The sequence below is a fragment of the Falco punctatus genome (genome assembly GCF_963210335.1).
Source record: "Falco punctatus genome assembly, chromosome: 8".
In the NCBI taxonomy this organism is placed as follows: domain Eukaryota; kingdom Metazoa; phylum Chordata; class Aves; order Falconiformes; family Falconidae; genus Falco; species Falco punctatus.
Window position 1 is genome coordinate 40,441,443 of NC_137588.1, and position 18,914 is coordinate 40,460,356.

At 40.4% G+C, this 18,914-nt stretch overlaps 1 protein-coding gene across 1 annotated transcript in view; it reads right to left on the minus strand.

The window, feature by feature from the left end:
* Positions 1–18,651, minus strand: part of LOC308068823 (uncharacterized protein) — a 225,603-nt gene extending 206,952 nt beyond the window's left edge. The window contains exon 1 of the mRNA XM_080400113.1: positions 11,516–18,651. Coding sequence (XP_080256239.1) covers positions 11,516–11,599 — 84 coding nt within the window. The 5' untranslated portion in view covers positions 11,600–18,651. The remainder of the gene's footprint in view (positions 1–11,515) is intronic.
* Between the last annotated feature and the right edge of the window lie 263 nt (positions 18,652–18,914).

Below are 18,914 nucleotides of genomic sequence, written 5' to 3' on the forward strand. Positions count from 1 at the left end.
AGTTCTCAGAATTGTAAAAAAATGAAGATACATACTATGCATGTATTCATTCCTTACTTCTCTTCCCTTAGCAAGCTTGCTTACACAGTTCAAACAGCAATGGGCACTGAGCACCAGCCTTCACCAGCGAAAGCACCAAGTGTCGCTGTATTGTAAGAACACAACAGCAGTATATTCCCTTTCCCGGAGAATCTATTTCATGCAAATGGTTTTAAGTTGAGCCGCTGCCTGGCTTTGAATTATCTTGTGAGAGTATCAGCTCAGAGAGCAAATGCTCTAGACTGTCCTCTCAGCTTTTAAGCCAGGGTTCCCATGCCAGCCACAGGATTTGGCTCACACCTCACAGAGGCGCAGAGGGCAAAATACACTTTGGAGCCCTCTAGGTACATCAATCAGCTGAAAAGTTTCAACTCAAAAGGGTTTAAAAACAGTTACAAATGTACAGTGCAACCAAGGCCACAGGAACGTGCACAAAGAAAAGCAGCGATCCCACGGTACCATACCCTACAGCCCCCCGCAGCAAACCCTGTCCCGCTCTCCGGACCTGCTCCAGGCATCCATCTCCGGGGGATGCCACAGCCCTGGGACTCCAGTGCCACTCCTGCACTGTGCTCACAAAGCTGATTGTGTCTGCCATCTACCTTGTTTATTTCTGACCCAAAATCCACCAAGCATGGATTTCCAGGGGAGTAAGGGGGCTTTAGCAGCCCCATCAACACCCACCTCCTGCGCCAGCCCCACGCTGAGGCCAGTGCCTCCACCAGCAGAAGGCTTCTCACTCGCTCTCTGAAAGAGTGAATGCAGATAATTAGATAATTTACAATCCACACTATAATTAAAATATGGAATGCCCTTAATGCCGCAGTTCATGTTCACAGTTCATTATTCATCAGGCATCACAGACAACGTCAGTAATCATTTTTTTGTATTTCCAGTCTATTCAGGAGCTCACACCAGGCACTCTGCAGGGTCTAAGGCTTCCAGCTGAACTGCTGCTTCTTCTGAATTAGGATCTTTCCCTATTCTCCAGATACCTTCCTAAGCAGGAAACCCTACAACTAGTTCAGCCGGATTTTTTTCCAAGGGAATTAATTGTTGCACAATTCTCAGGTGCTTGCCAACCATTTAAATAAACCAAGGCTCAGTGCTGCAGGAACTGCCTCAGTAGTTTTGCCTGTGGCAGAGTTTGCAACACCTTAATAAGCTGAAGTGGTTACCTGAGAAGCCACACCAATACCGCAGCATCCAGCATCTCTCCTAACAAGGAGAGATGTGAGCAAGACTTCCAGTGCAGAGCTCCAGCACCTCTGCAGCCCAGTGACTGGAGACAGTGCCAGCCTTTTGGGTCAAATAGCTAAGCTTGGAGGACATCACATGCATGTCAGAAATGTCACCAGACAGTATCTGGAAGGCAAGGAGGGTATATCCTTAAATAACTTTTGTATCTATTTTAAAATCAATCCACAATATCAATTGCGTATGATTAATTCTTGCTGCTGGGGTATTAATTTTTTCTTGCAGGTTTAACATTAATGACTCCTGGATTATTTTTTTCCTCCACCTTGGTATTAAATAACAACATAAAGTCATACCAAGTCAGAAGCAGACCAGCATGTAGTATGATAGGATTCAAAAAGTACATATAAAACTCTTTCAGCATCAGATTCTAGAAGACAGTTAATGTTTCTTAATGTCATTGAGGTCTGGGTTTCTTACTGCTCCTGTATAAAGCCTCAGTTGTTACAGCCAAGATCTATGAAGGTTCCTCAGCAGTATTGTAATACAAATGAGAATAACAAGTAATACAATGTATATTTATGCTATAATCTGAATCATTAAATAAAACGTCACTGTATACACACAGCTGCTTTTTGGAGAGCAACAGTAATTTCCTGCTTTTCAATGTCTTTGAACAAATGTGGTAAGTTTTATTTTAAAGCCTTTTTGCTTGTTTCTTAATTGGTGAATTCTTGTGTCAAAGAACCCAAACAATTCACAGAATTCAAAAAAAAAAGGGGGGGAAAGAAAAAAAAAAAGCTTTGAAATCATTACTGGCAGAATACATCTATGAAAGTTGGAAAACACAAATACATGCAGTAATCTCCTGGTTTACTTATTGCTAGTAATCCTAGGCTGGGTTGAAAAGCATTGTTAGACTTTTGGCGTACCAGTTAACTAGAGCCAAGTTATCTGTGCGCTCTCTTTAAGATGATGTTATCAGACTGACAACACCAGAACAGAGTTTCCCACTGATATATTTTTATAATCCTAAAATACCTGTTTTCTTTGTAAAGAGAAAAAAATTATCCTTTATGGAAAAAAGACAACACTGAAAAGAACAAACATTTCCTAGCGATACTGCATTCATGAAATACGCAGATGCAACATGGACTGGTTTCCATGAGAATGAGTTTCACATTTTCACTATTTAAACACTGTTCAGTTTTTCTGTGAAAATATAAGAAAATAATTCCCAAATTGTAGTTTAAAGAGATCACAATCTGACCCCACAGCCATGAACAGACACGCGGATACCTAGATGTTACCTGAAAGATGGAACAGTTCTGTAATTCATGACCAAATGTTTTGAAGTACCTCAGTCATTTGCCCTTCTCCTCCTCAGATGAAATGGGGGTCATAAGACACATAAAGTCACCAAATTCTTGGAGCTGGAAGAGACCTCAAAGCCCACCCAGTTCCCAGCCCTGCCCCGGGCAGGGACCCCCCCCCAGCCCAGGCTGCTCCCAGCCCCATCCAGCCTGGCCTGGAGCACTGCCAGGGATGGGGCACCCACAGCTGCTCTGGGCAGCCTGGCCCACCGCCTCGCCGCCCTCACGGGGAGAGGTTCTTCCTGATATCTGACCTGCATCTGCCCTCTCTGCGCTCAAAGCCACCCCCGTGCTCTGTCACACGTGCCCCTGTAAGAAGCCCCCCCCCCAGCTTTCCTGCCGGCCCCTTCAGGCGCTGGGAGCTGCTCTAAGGCCCCCCCGGAGCCTGCTCTTCTCCAGGCTGAACAGCCCCAGCTCTCCCAGCCCGGCTTCCCAGGAGAGGGGCTCCAGCCCCTGCCCATCTCCGTGGCCCCCGCTGGGCTTCTGGAGGAACCAGCTGAACAGCCACTCCAGGTCATTTAGACATGGTAACTTAAACCATCACCAACTGGTATGTAGAGCAGCAGCCCAGGCTGCTGAATACGCAGCTCTCTGTGGAACACAGTCCATGGTCCTCACCATCAGCGAGACAGCACATTTTAGCTGAGAGAAATGGGACAGAAAGGTGGGACCTTGCAGCCCTGCCCCAGTATGAATCCCCAGGGCTTATGGATGAAGCAGACATCAAAACTGTAGTGACTATACACTGTCTCTGGCCTCCACAGTCACTTGAAATTTATAAAAATCCTTGATGCAAGTTTACAAATCAGTCTGAATAAGACATGGGTATCTATTAATGTTCAAAAAAGGAACATTCATAATTAAATTATTATCCTTCATTTACTTGCCTTCTCCCTGTTTCATACTGAAGGCTTAGCTTCTACTTAATATCCATAGTAGGTAACTTTCATTCTCTATAGAGATTTACATTTGATCTCCAGAACAGTAGAAAGGATTTCACACAAATCTTCCTAATTTACTGTGCATACATCACTGCCACCACTCTTCAAAACTACTATTTTGTCTGCTACTTGCAGTACTCTTTAGATAACACGTACACACATATATATATATATGTATGTTAAATATGTGGAGTTCCTCACCAGCTTCCTAAAAATAAAGCTCCATCAAATAAAGCTGATCCTACAGAAAATATACAGATATTTGGAAGAGGCAGAAAGAAGGGAAGATTTAATGACATTTTTTCTTTATGTAAGTAAAATTTGGACATGTGAGTTTTGTCCAATGCAGGTCAAAACTGGCATATGTTCATGGAAATTGCTTGGGTTTGTTCATTGATTTTGAAATTTCAAAATGCAGCATTTCAAATTCTGAAAGATTTCATATCCTTTGGGAATTAATTAATTTATTAGCCCAGCCAATGAAATGAGGTTTTAAGTCAAAAAGTAATCTTAGTGAATACTGACAAGAATGTTATGGATTTGTCCTGGCAAGGAGACCAGGGACTTGGAAAGAAAATGCAGCTTTGAGAAAACCCGCACTACTTATTTCCTACGATATTTTGTTAGTGAGATCATTGGCAACAAAAGGTTCAAATTAATTAAAGTCTGGTGCGTGCGTTGAAACTTTAGTTTGAGGTTATCACAAAATACATCTGAGCAAGAAAATGAGCACCAAATGAAGAAAAAACTTGAGCCCTTTCCTCGGTGACAGACCAAATTCCTGCTGTCATTACCTCTGCCCATTGTGCTTCCTTATTCTGATTCCACAGTCAGCCAGTAAGACTCTGCATAAAATAAATTAACTTTATTAATTATGTACAGACAGTTTTTGTTGTTTCATTAATACGTATTGAACTCTGTGTCTCCACATAAAGTGAAAATGGAAAAGAGATTATTATCATTTCAGTTCTAGGAATTTGTCACAGTGATGTATGGAGCAGGAGATACGTATGAACATGCATATACATCCTCATACCCACACGTATTGGCATGCAACAACATGATGTTTTCAGCACCTGGCTAACAAAGCTCCCAAGTGTCAACAGGGAGCTCACGAATAACAAATGCCTTGTGGATAGGGATAGCAGTGCCGTTCCTGTCTGAGAAAAGGATGGTACTTAGCAGTCAACCCAAACAACGTGCTAATAAAACATTATTTTTTTATATGTGCCGGCAAACATTCTGTCCATAAATGAACAGATCAATATAAGCAACGGGATTTAATTTATCTACCTTTAATTGATGTTTTCAGTCATTCATAAAGGAGGTGAAATCCTATCCCTGAAGAGCCAACAAAGTCCATGACTCTACCAAGGCCAGAATTTTAGTCAAAGATGTCTCGTGACAGAGTCTACAACAAGTATACAGGTGGTGGTGACCGGCTGGGGCCTCTGCCAAAAAAACAGACATACTTTTGTTCTAGCTGGAATTTGCTTCTTTTCAGCCAGCCTCAGCTTTAATTTCTGGGGGTTACAACTCACACCAGGTAAAGGTTGGACACGAGCCAGCACGCCACACCTTGGCTACAATGGACAATGTGCCAATGGCGTGACGAGGACGTGAGGGCCCTGCCCTGCTGTGCACCGTCTACCTGTTGCTCAGGGGGAAAGATGCAACTGACAGGGATTAATTTATTAATTTGTGCCGATACATTCAGCATGGAATAAACACAATGAGTTTCTTTTCGGGTAGCAACGTGTGGTGAATTTCTTCTGTCTCAAGTACTTTTACGCAGAGAAGGGCAACCATGCCTGGCTGGAGAGCAGCTTCCCTGCTGCGCTTGGCCGTGCTGAGAGCAACAGCTCTTTGTACCGAAAGGTGCTACTGCAACACACTCACAGCAACCACGTTTCTGACTGCTAGCCTGCTAAAAACATGCACTCCTTTCCATCGTTGTGGTTTGGGGAGGGGAGAGGAAGGCTAAGGGACAACCCACCCCTCTGAATTTTCTTTCTGTTTATTGACTTCAGACAGCTGTAATTTATTAAGTAAACTACCTGGCACCAGTAGACAAACTCGAAGTCTATCCTTCCATTACCACTCAGAGGAGAAAGTATCTAAGATATATGCCAAGTGCACATAGGTAAAGTAATCAATACGGGGAGGAGGAGAGCAGATTAATCACAAGTTATGTAATGCTGTACTCCGAAAGCCATCTGATTTCATCTGCACCACTTGTAGCTATTTCTAATCTAGTACAGTACAGGTGTTCACAGTTTCGTGCTAGCCTCGTATGACCCGAGTCTGGTTTTAATTGCTTAACAAACATAATTTTATTAGAGAGATAAAGATATAGCTAACACTAATAAGCTGACTTCAAAATATAAAGAGCCTTTCAAGATTGGATTTTTAGTTAGCTTGCTGCTCTTTCTTTAGTATCTAATTGATTTTCTTGACATCTCTTTAGCCTGGCATACTGCCTGCCTAAGTACTTTATCTGACCTTCAGGCTCTTTGCCAGGTATTGATCCAATCCCTACAATGGCTGTGTTGTAGCTGCTCTTCCAACTTTGATAAGGGCTAATGTACCAGCACCAGCGAGACGGGAAGTCAACGGTCACCAAATTTCTTTCATCCTGCTCTCCCTGTCTACTTATGCGAGTATTCTGAGCAACGCTGAAATAAGATCCTAAGCAGGCCATATGTGCTTGTATTCCAAATTTCTCTTCCAGGAAATATTAAAAAAAAAGAAAAAAACAAAAACAAAACACCAAAAAACCAAAACCTTAAATAAAAGTGTTTAGATAGAATTTTTATCATGGAACTAAAATAAAGCTTTCCTGATTTGATGAGCAGAAATAGAAGAAAACTCAAGCTGTTAAATAAAATATCAAAACAATACAAAAAGAAGGGAAAAAAGGAAGTCAGATTTTTTAGTAGCATCTCATACACCCAAGCCAATGAAAATAGTTTGGACATTACAAGCCCTTAAACTAAAGTGAAAGTTCATTGTATCTTTAATAACCTTTCCAAGGCAGCAATTTATTATAAATTACTCACAATAAAAAAATTTAAAATGGGAAAGAAAAAAGAACATCAAATTTGCTAACATTTTGTAGTAGCAACAGTCAAGGCTAAGCTTTCCCAAATCCTGCTTCACTCATGCAAGGCTTTGTAGCCACATCATTAGAGCCATTAATCAATCTGAAGATAAGACTAATATAAGCTGTTTCCACCTGATGTTACACTGTATAAGGGGCTACAACATAAGGCAGAGGAAGCTAACGGATCATCTCCTCAGTGCAGACTCCTTAAACCACTGCATCTGATTAAAATGGCAGCATGCTATACAAGATTTTGCTTTGTTCAAAAAGCTTTACAGGGCAAATAAACACTTACACCACGTGAGAAAGAGCAATACTCCACAAAAGCAAGTAGCAAAGCCTCGAGATGGACAACAGAGTTTTCAGACACATTCCAAAGAACTGTTTAAGTTTTTCCAGTGCAGTCTTTTAAATGTTTTTTTGGTTGGTTTGCTCGTTTTATACACCCACAAAGATGCTGTGAGGAGCCATGGTTTCTCGATGAGAAACTGGGGAAGCATTGGTTGAATCCTAAAGCTGTTCAAACCACTCTTCACAACTATTGAATCTTTCAGTCTCCATAAAACATTGACAATGGATACACAAAGAATGCTGTCTGATAAATACATTAAAAATTGTATTCAAGGACGACTGTTATAAAGCAAGACAAATACCACAGACAGACAAGAGACCAAAACATGTTTAAAAGATACTGCTGCCCTGAGGCTCCTGCTGCTCCACCATGAAGTACAGCTTAGATATAATTGCCAGTTACTCTGGATTCAAAAAATGCATTTACATTTGGTCAAAACAGTTAAAATAGACCACATTTCAAAAGTTAGGCTTACCAGCCCCCACCCCACACACACATGGAAAGGTAGGGATTAGCAGGAGAGTAAATATAAGTACTTCAATCGCTATTCTTTCTTTCTCTTTAAAAGAATTTAAATCAGCTGAGGGAAAACTGCAGCAGGGAAAATGATGGATTTTTCATGTGACAAAGAAAACGTTACAAACAGAACATCATGTTAAGTGTCTTTTTCAGTATACAGGAAAATTCCCTGCGTAATACCTTGCCCTGAACTGTTCACTAAACATAACATCCCTCACCTGCTCTGCAAACTGTTGTGCCTCCCTACCTCATTGTTACCAGCCTGAAAAAAGTCCTATCGTTTTTGCAAGGACTCATCTGTTCCTCTTCCCGAGAAATAATTGAAGTTACAAATTAAGATTTTGTAGATTGATCCACTATTTAAATTTATTTGGCCTCCCATAAGTGCTGTGATGCTTCATATATAAGTAGAACAGGAAGACGCCTCCCAGACGGTCTGGCACAGCACCAGCAGACCATCAGCAGAGGCAGCTGAAAGATCTGCTCTTGCAAAGTGTATGTGGAAGGGCAGAGGAGCTCTGCTTTGACTGAGACTGGCTGAAGTCCTGGATCGTAAAATAAATGCATCTGACAGTGAAGTCAGCAACGACGCTAACAGAATCAGCATAACCGAAACACTGATGTATAGGGCTGCTCATCTGCTTTCTGGTGCTAAAACAAAACGACCCAATGAAAGGCTCACCTCCCTGCTCCTGTTTCCCTATTGCTTTGTGCTGCAGAAATTTCTTACCACAGGTTCTCAATTTCTGCTCAGATGAACAAGTTGAAAATAAGGAAGGTGAGGGAGGCTCCTCCTGCACCTAGAAAGGGCTGGTGAAGCGCCCGCTGCTCCAGCTGGAAGGGGAAAATGCTGCAGGAGTTGCGGTGGGGAAGGTCCCCAGGCGGGCGCCTCCAAGGGCTCCAGCCCCCCAGCCTCCCCCCGGAGCGGCCAAGGCGTGGGGAGGGGAGCCCTGGAGAGGGCTGCAGGAAAACTTACAGAAAGTTCTGAAAAGAGGGCAAACAGGGAATGGAACTCAGAATTAGGGAACATGATTAAGTGGGACATGGGGCCAGGGATGAGAGATACACACAGGATCTGGTTTCCTTATCTTTAGGGGAAGGACTAATTTGCTTTAGTTGCAATTAGCCTTTTTACCTTGTAAGTGCTGACATTTAGTCCAGATTTATATGTTTCTGCGCGTATATCTGGGAACAGTCTGTGTATTTGGAGCCAGTGATTTTTCATTATTATTATCACTAACGATACAAGCTGAACAAATGTGGCATGGGAATTACTAAATTCTACAGAAACTTTGCGAGGTCTGGAAAATTTCGTTATCATCAATGACCGTGATATTTAGTGGCAAACTTTCAGCTACAGAGATGTGGGCGGCACAAGGTCCTGGGTTGTGGGTTTTTTCTTTCAGGCAAGGAGCAGTCATGTTCAGGACAATGCAAATTGACTGATCATCAGAAAATGATGTAAGGCATACATTTTTTCAAGCTTTTGCTAAATTGTTTCATTGAGAGGTTTGAGAACTTAGATATAGGAGGTTATTTTTTAAGCAAATTTATATTTCTTAGTCACATTCTAGAGGGGTTTTTTTTCCTCTCATAATTTTTACCTTTGGTTTAGTGAATTTTTTTAGGCTGAACGTACTTTTAAACAGAAATATTACTTAAAAGAAGTTAATTTAAAATGGAAAATTTGGTCATTAACTCTACATCATACAAATGCAGAGTGAATATTCAAATGGAGAGATCAGTGACATTCTGTTCCCTAGACAATCTGCTCCTACTTCCAACTATTTATCTTCTCTTAGCAATTCCTGACTTTGCAGGTTTCATTTATATTGAGATCCCATCCTTTCTCAATTCCGTACTATCACCAGCCCTCTTAGAGTAACACTATTTCCTGACCTGATACATGAATACTTGCTTTTCTGTATTTGCCATTCTTTGATTTCTCATCTCCTTTATTTCTCCTCTTTATTAACTTTATTAACTTATTTTACATAACTTGCTCTACTGATATTACCCATACCTTGGAATTTTTAACATTTTATTTTCCATAAAGCTCACATCCTACACAGAAACTCTGTAACAGATGACTCGAAATACAATTGTCTAGCAATCACGGTCAAATGTAGCACAAGATTTTACATGAGCCTAATCCAGCTGAGTCTGTAACGATACCGTTCCTCTTGTATATAGGGTAGGATAATGTGGTCCAGACAGCTTCAGAAGGAACAAAAATCACGGTTCGTTCTAACATAGACACTGTTTAAGGGAATTGGAAAGAATGAGACACAGAACACTTCTGGTACTATTCCTTTCTTTTCCTACTTCAGGAACTACCATATATTTGAGTACTATAAATTTTAGTAAAACAAAAAATATCTGTTGAATCAATACGGGGAGGGTTCTTGTTACAAAGTACGAAAAAATATAGAGATCTGCAACAACTGCCTCAGGTATGCAGGGTTTTGAAACCTAACAACACAAAACCATGCAAAACTTCATTACTTTTAATGAGTGCAGAAGCTTACTATACAGAAAATTGAGCAGCTTAATATCAACACGAGAATACACTTAATAACCTGATTACATCCTCACTTCCTTAGAATCTGGTTCAAATTGGGCTGAAGCCACATGGGTGAAATAAGTCTCTTCTCACGCAAGTGTCACGTTGTAAAGGTACCACAGAATTTTTCCACGCTATCAGGTGTTGCCTGGAGGTGCTTTGGCCACAGAGTCTCTAGAAGGGGGTCCCAGTTTAGATGCAATGGCAGAGATTTATTGAAAAGCCTACTTCGTCCCTGCTTCTATTGCAGCATCCTCAAAAAATATATCTATATCTCTTTCACGATGACTAAATTTCTCCCAAAAGAGGGTTTGATCCATAAAAGTGTTGGTTTAATCATCATTGACTTAATGAGTCTTTTGCAATGTCAATTAAATGGTATGAAAAATTAAACCATTTACAGAACACGAGGACCTTTTAAATTGCACATTTCAAAAATATTATTTAAAATTCTACTTATATAATCCTTTTAGAACTGTCAAAGAATAATGCTGCTTTAACATTTGACTCATTACTCATGCCAATGCTTGTTGGAATTCACAGAGCTGGCAGATATTTAAATACCAAAGTCAGTAAAAATGAAGAAATTAGCAAAGTGTAACAGCAAAATTAGCTGGTGTGATGCAGAAGAGGGGCATACACACCATGCAGGTGATAAAGCCTGTTAAACGTTAAGTTTTACACTGCTAATGTCATGGTGCAGCTGCAATTATATAACCATGTGAAATTTCTATAAATTAAGTCATATAGCCAACGTGGGTTTCTACTTTTGTTCTTTGCAAACACATTGAGCCATTTTGCTGGGAACATTTATCTTCCTTTCAGCTGTTTTTACCCTTTCCATCTGTCCCTCCCCACACCCACGCCACAGCGCAGCCCTGAATGGCTGGTTTTACTCCTGGCTCGTTCATTTAATTCTCTCAGAAAGTTGCCTTGATGCCGCTAACTACCTCAAGCAGCTTTCTCAGGCTGTGTATTCAACTTCGACACACCGCGGAGCATTTATTTTAGCACCTGGCATTAGCACTGGCAGTCAGCAAGCGGGAAGCTGCTACAGCTCGCTCTTCAGGGACTAACTGCTGCTGCCTTCCCTGCCTCTGACGGGAGAGGGAATGAGAGGTTTTATCTGGGACCTGTATGAATGTGGGATTTCCCCTCAAGGGAAACACATTCAAATAAGCCCAAACACATACAAGAAAGACTTATTTTGCTGCTCCTAACCCAGCAGATACACACTGCAGGTCACAGTGTTTGTCATGTGAGTATCAGGGGTAAGCATTATAATTAAGGAAACTAAATAAAAGCTGACACTTACATTTGTAATAAAAGACACCATTCATGAAGCTGTCTGTTTTCTGAGCAACCGTCATGCAATAGCATACATAAATTAGCAAAAGACAGTAAAAGAATGGCAGGCAGCCAAATTACCATGATAATTTCTGGCTTCAGTGTCCATCGCAGTCTCCAGTGATTTTTATCAGCATGTGAAGTCTCATGGTTGTTGTTGAGCATGCACTACCAAAACTCACTTCTCTTTCAGTCCTGCTAAATCATAAATACATTCTGGAAATGAGTCCGCCCCTTCTCTCACTCCACCTTTTATATATATATTGGTTTTACAAAAAAAAAAATAAAATAAAAGAAGAAGAAGAACCAGAGAGGCTCAAGAAACATTAACAAAACCAAAACCACCTAGTCAAAAAACACTTTCAGGGGACGAGCTTCCCTTTTAATATAGATTCCTTCAAAGACCCCCACTAATAGGATTCTTGTAGCCAGTCTGTCACCACAGGCTCACTAGTTGTCGTGACTTTAGGACAGGTCAGTATTTTACCAGCAGTTTGGACTGAATATCCAGGAGATATTCAGGCCAATTAGGTTAAAAACCTTTGCTCAAATTACACATCCCAAGTCAACCCACTTGTACACTTATTAATCACTGCTGACACAAGCAAACAGACTTCTGGCTTTTCTTCACACCGATTCCCACACTGTGCAAATATGGTTAACCTTGCCCATACTGACACTGCTGTATTCACTATTCTTTACGCACAGGGACTTCAAACCATCCTGCCTTCTCCATGGAGGAGAAATAAGATTTGTGTGACAAGTCGTACAGCACAGAGAGTCCGAGATTACAATCCTCAAACTGAAATGTTATTCTCTAAAATAAAATCAGCCAACCTCACACTGCAGACCACAACACTCCCTTTCCCTGATGACTAATTTCCTAATAGCCATTTGTACCAGTCTTCATTACACAATTGTAAATGTGGTCAAATGATACCACTGATAATGGTAAGAATATTCTGGAAACAACATTTTTTTAAAGGTCTATCCCTAACACAGATGAATTTTAATTGAAATTTCAAAGGTATGGGACATTTTTGTTTCCATGGGGTAATGAGTTATTTTGTAGCTGCCTGTGTTTCATATACTTCTGATAACCTGAAGCTAAGGCTGTGTAAATGGAGCATATCTGTCCTGTCCAGACCTCAGCAGTCATTAACATTTTACATTTGAAAGGTTACTCTCCAAATGACCCTATTCTGATTTCTGAAAAAGAATCTAATGGAAACTTCTATCATGTTAGAAACTTCCGTTATGCTTTCTCTTGGCAATGTCAATTGAAGGAATAAAGTAGGAGCTGGGAAGCTTGGATGTCTACACCAATTTTAATGTCATTTTCTGATCCTTCACCTCAATTTCCACACTTTCCACACCAGCATACCATTCAGTTAGATTAAGTAAACCACATCACTGAAATGTTGCAAAGCACAGAAGGATATAGAGATAATTTCTCTTTCATAGTTACAACCTAATACTCTGTGGATGCCTCCTAATAAAAACAAAAGGAAGCTATCCTCTCTGATAAGTAATTATCATTTCTCCACTTGCAGCTCAAGATCACAACGGGAAGACAGTTGCTTGTGTCTTCATGATATCAAAAATACTGGCTACCAGGTTGCTTGTGGGGTGTCCCTGGAGTTTGTCTTCAGGCTTCTAATAATTTAGGACTTGATTACCTGAGATACCATCTCCTAATGATGTAGGCAGGTGCAACACAAATACTTTGGAATTTGTTTCTGGCTTTATCTTCCCCGAACCAGACTTTCTTACCTTCAGAACTTACTGCAAAATTCCAGCAATGAGGACAGTGTTTCAAAGTTCTCAAGCTGGAGAAAAATTTTTGGTGCTGCTAGATGAACACTCAATATTTTGGAGCTGTTGGGACCAGAGGAGAGGTACCTCCTCCGTAGGATTTATTTTCATATGAAATTCCACCAAAGCAGAGTGTCTCTTCTTTACTCAGACACAAGGTTAACAAAACATTTTTGTCGATCAACTCAAAATACTGTAGTTTGATAATCCAACATTCAATAGCAACAACTAGAGTATACACTCTGACCATGACAGAGGAAAGAAGAAAGGGATGATCTGCGTTAAACACAGATGATTTTTTGTTAGTCATTAAAACCATTTTTTCCCTGCAATCACATTTTACAAGACAAGGTACTGGATTTTTATAATATGCTAAAAAGAGAAAAAAAATATATCTGCTCGATATTGCACACATCTGCAAAACACTGGGAAGATGTACAAGAGGCAACTCAGCACAGGTAAGATATAAACTAGAATCTCCCACACATACGCACAAGCTGTTTTATTTGGGCTTTTTTCAGTAGACCCTGGAAGGTTAAATAAGGGGAAGCCTCCAAATAGTCCTGTAAATAATTTCAGAACTATCACAGGTGTATTTAAACAAAAGAATGGTAACAAGCGATTTCTCAGCAAAGAATGATAGCAATTTGTGATGTTATCACAATTATCATGCCATTATTATGAGATAAACAACCTAATATATTAGGCTAGGTTGCAGCTCAGCTCTGCACATGATCCTGCTGTGTAACACAGCTAGTTACTTATGTATTCTACACAAACAGTATTGGTAATTAGAAGCTCATTTTTTTTAAAATGCTCTGAAATCCTCTTACGTGCTGAGATCCCATCTGAGTAGCAACAGCCTAGGACCATTTTCTCAGGGAAATTCAGCGACTTATTCTGGAACTTTGGGACAGTATTCTCAACTATAATTACCATATTTTAAGGAGAGAAAGAATAGAAAGAAAGAGCATAACAATTATTTACTAGCCTAACTGTAGATTTTGCAGATGGTGGTTACTTGAAAGAAGGTATCTAGGAAACTTTGCAGTAGTGGTTACTGTTAGGACTTCCAGTCAGCCACCCTGCTGTCCTCTGTGAGGTACAACACCTCCAAAAGAGGCAAAAAAACCCAGAAGGTGCGCGATGTCTCAGCTAACCCTGTTCAGAGAGTGGCACCTCAGTTCTAATTGCTGACAAGAGTGGGTTTGAGCCGACTCCAGTTACGACAGAGCATATTTTCCTTCCTACCAGCCCTGGCACGGGCTGATGAGCTCTGGCAGAAATACAGAGGAGGCTTCTGGAGCTCGGAGATCTAACCTCCTCAAAGCAAGATCAGTTGAAACTGGTTTGTCAAAGCTCTTGTGCACCACCAAATTGAAAGCCTTTACTCTAATGCCCTACTGTATGAAACAAAGCCAGTTTAGAGGAACACCACCAAAATTTAACTCTTATCAGCATGGCATCAGAAATACATCACAACATTCACACCACGGGAGCTCCATCCTCCATCCAGGTAGATTTTTGGGCAGGTTTCCATAGCAGTTTGGGGGGTTATCATCCTTCTCCAATGGCTAAGGAAACCTGCTGAGGTACGCTTGTAGTAAGGGATTTCTACAGTGTACTTCATGCTTTGGAGGAGGCAGGGAAGGAAGAGTGTGTTACAAGAAATAATTTCTTTTAGGAGCTTGGAGCAACCTGGTCTAGTGGGAGGTGTCCCTACCCATGACCGGGGGGTGGGAACGAGATGGTCTTTAGGGTCCCTTCCAACACAAACCATTCTGGAATTCGAATCACAGAATCTCACAATGGTTTGGGTTGGAAGGGACCCTAAAGAGGATGCACTGCCATCCAGCAAAGAACAAAGGAACCCAGTACAACATGTTTCAAGCTGCCTTACACCAGCTCTCAGATGGGTAACCCCGAAGACAGTCAGCCTGAAGATGCTTCCGCAGCAACGTCTCCTGAGAGAAGGGCTGGAGGGGAACTGGGTGCCCACAGGGATGTCCAGGTGAGGACACCAGCACGACCGCAGCAAGAGAAGGAGGCGGCATGGGAAGCTTCGGACAGGCTGGGCAGTAGAGCACACCGAGCAGCATCTGGGAGTTACTAAGTGAGATCGACTTTGCACTGCTAATCACTTCCTCCGTGTGCAGTTTATGCTCTGTAACACTAACCCAGATAGCCTGGATAATGAGACTAGAGAACTGCTTTCCAGGTCATTGATGATTAGAAGGGTAGAGTTAGCACTGATAACAAGCTGTTTCTCTATTTCATAAATGATTATCAGCGCTCGGGTATGACTAAATGGAACCCATCCTTTTCTCTGTGTATGAAACACTGGAAATTTTTTTCCCCATCTGTTTTAATTAATCTCATGATATATGAATTAACAGAATATTGCTTAAGGAAATTATATCTTCTTTTGGCAAATGGATGTTTTAGTTGTACTAAAACCTTTCTATTGTCTAGCATAATCTAATGCATTAAATGTTTCCAAACCAAATAATTGGTAGGTCAAGGTCTGTAATCCACCCCCTTCACATTGTCAATACATACACTACATTTGACCACAGTTAACAGAATTAATGTCACTTGTTTCAGTCAAGTTATATTGCAAAGCCCATGTCTGATCTGTGACATATATAAACAGATTTACAAAGCAATAGCTTATATGACACCTTGTCTTTCAAGGTCACAGGTTACACTGCAAAGAAGCCAACTGCAAGATGCCCTTACATATATATGCACTTACCCTGAGCGTAACAGTATATACTAATCTATATATTCATATAGCCTATAGACAGGCTCAAAATATCAGGAGGGATAGCAATTTATTAAATTGCATTTACTATAGATCTTATCTATTTTAGTACACCTTTGCCTGTTATGGAGCACATCAAACAATCCCAAAAGATACTAAAAAAAAAAAAAAAAAATTTGTGCCTAAAGTTATCATCACTTCTTTTTCAAGAATTCCTAACAGAAGAAAACCAAATCAAATAGTCATTCTGTTAAGTAAATTAGGCTGCATCTAAAACATGTTTTATGGGAAACCACTGCTTCGTATATCCGATTTCTTCCTGCATTGAACAAAAGAAGTTATTTCTTGCAGGTATATACTTCTTGCAAGGAACCTATATACTGAAATATACCACATGGACATATCATAACTACTGTCAGACTATACACTGCTTCAGAATACATCAGCCGTCAATCAGTGAGCTGCTTACAAGGCACAAAAAATGTGATTAACAAATAACTATGAGATAATGTGAGTACTGCATCTTGGAAGACTCCTCCATCATTTGTATGCTAATGAACACCTGCCTGTAGAGCTGTATTTTTCCTGGACATTTGCAGCAACTTAAATTAACAGAAGAGAAACTAATTTTGTGACTATCTTCATATAGTGTCTTAGACCAAGGAGATACAACTCAATTTTCTAAACCAGTTTAAAAACTCTATTACAACAAATTTCCTTGTTAAAAATAAATAAATAAACCAGTATGTATAAGCTGAAGCCATTTTACAAGCTCTTGAAAACTGTGCTATGGGCTAGATCTTAGATTAATGTTTGTGATGCTCACTGAAAACCTGTACAGCATTTATGTAATTGCTAAGCAGTATTATTTTTATTACTGTAACAGATGGAACCAATCCATCTTCGTAGATAATATCTCATAAATGATTCATTACTATTCCTTTAACCTGAAGTCTTTTGTATTTTGCAGATCCATGAGAAATAACTATCAGGACTCTCCATGCATAAAATAGGACACAAACTACCTAATGTCTTCCAAACGCAGTAGCCTTGCTAACATATGAAACTTGCAATTTTTGCATTGTTCCTGTTCCTCTCAGAATCTGTTACTTCTACAAAATGCTCCACCTCATTTTCCATCACTGTTTTCCAGGTGTTGTAAAACACCACCGCAAACTACTGGTAATGTTTCTAGATTATATGCTTGGCATTAATTGCAAATACAGACTAGACAAATGCTTTACAAGAGAGAGAAGTATCTCCCACAAACGCATGACTTAGTTTTATAATGCAGCAACCTTGGCTTCAATTGCTAACGAAAAAGGGTTATGTGATCACACTGTCCATCTTCCCTTTGTCCAGTAACTTTTTGACCCATTTTAATCAAATCAGAAAGCCAGGTAGACATCTCACAGATATGAGTTTCCATCAGGTTAATGAAAACTGATTGCTGGAAGAGAAAAGTAGTACACAAATTGGTTGTGTCATTGGTAAAAAGGCTTAAATGGGAGCTCATCAGTCATCCCCCATGCCCAGGCTGCCTCTGGCCATTCAGACACTGTGAGTCCAGAACCAGACAGAGCAGATGCCATCTCCTACCCACCTCACAGCTGACAGACAGACCACTGACGATACTGGGAATGAAAAAAGTTTGTCTAAAAGTGTATTGAAGGCTGACACAAGCAAAGTAATCGTAATGATATCAATGAACGATGAATACCCCATCATTCAAAGTGTGCAAAAATGCTCATTTACACACTAAAAATAAACCATTTATTGGATTGCTAGAAGCAAACACAGAGAGAGAAGCTAAATCCACCACACCTAGGTTATTATTTGAATACTGACCTTGGGAGCATCACTAGCACAAAACAGTTCCCAGATCCCAGTCTGTTACCCACTGGGCTTGCTGGACCATGGGGAACACACAGGTCACCACTGTTTCTATGGCATTATTGAGGTTGTTCAATCTGCTCTCTACACACAGATCAGTCATTTTCAGTAGATTTCTATGTAATGGTAAAAGCTAATTGAAAGTGATGAGCCCTAATATGGTATCTAAAATCTTCATGAGTTTTATGAATGAAAAAATAAATTTTGTTCTCCATGTAACCCTACAGACATTGTGATTTGAATATGAACAAATGGATCCACATTATTCCCCTTACATTGTGCACAATGTGATAAATTAAGGCTTCTCTTTTTTTTTTTTTTTTTTTTTTTTTTTTTTTTTTTTGGCTGAGTGGTTTTAGATTCAATTCTAACATCACTTCCTTATCTAGTCACATTATTTAAGGATTTGGAGCATTTGAGTAGGGATGCTATATACAGATTGATTTTCAAAAGGTAGTCACTACCCATACACAGAAGATAAGCTTGTTAGAGGCATGCTGGAAATCTCCTTAAACTTCATGAACAGCAAATACCAAGGGACCAGAAGTAAAAACTACTGTGAGCGTTGATGTCAGTTTATTTGAACTACAACAATGAAAATTAACAAGTCTCTCCGAGACAAACAAAACTCAATAGGCGAGATAAAGGTTCTTGCAGCGTGTAGCATCGGTGTGTGCAGAGAACAAGACACTAACAGGTTTTTATTTACCTCTGTAACTCCAGACCTTGAGGGCTGGGGCAACTGGGGAAGGCAGCGGCATGGTGAGGAGTCCTAAGTGCTCTCCAACCCAGCCCTTCCCTCCTTGACTCAGTTCGGCACTATATACTACAGCACGAGAAGTTTCCACAGGCAACATGCCACTTCTCCCTGCTAATGCTTCCCACCTCGCTAAGCTGCAGCCAGAGGAGGTTCTGGATGGGGAAAGAATTTGTAGATTACATTAAACTGCCAACCTTTCAAACCTCCTGCTCAACCTACTTCTTACAAAGGTGTTTTATTCATCACCA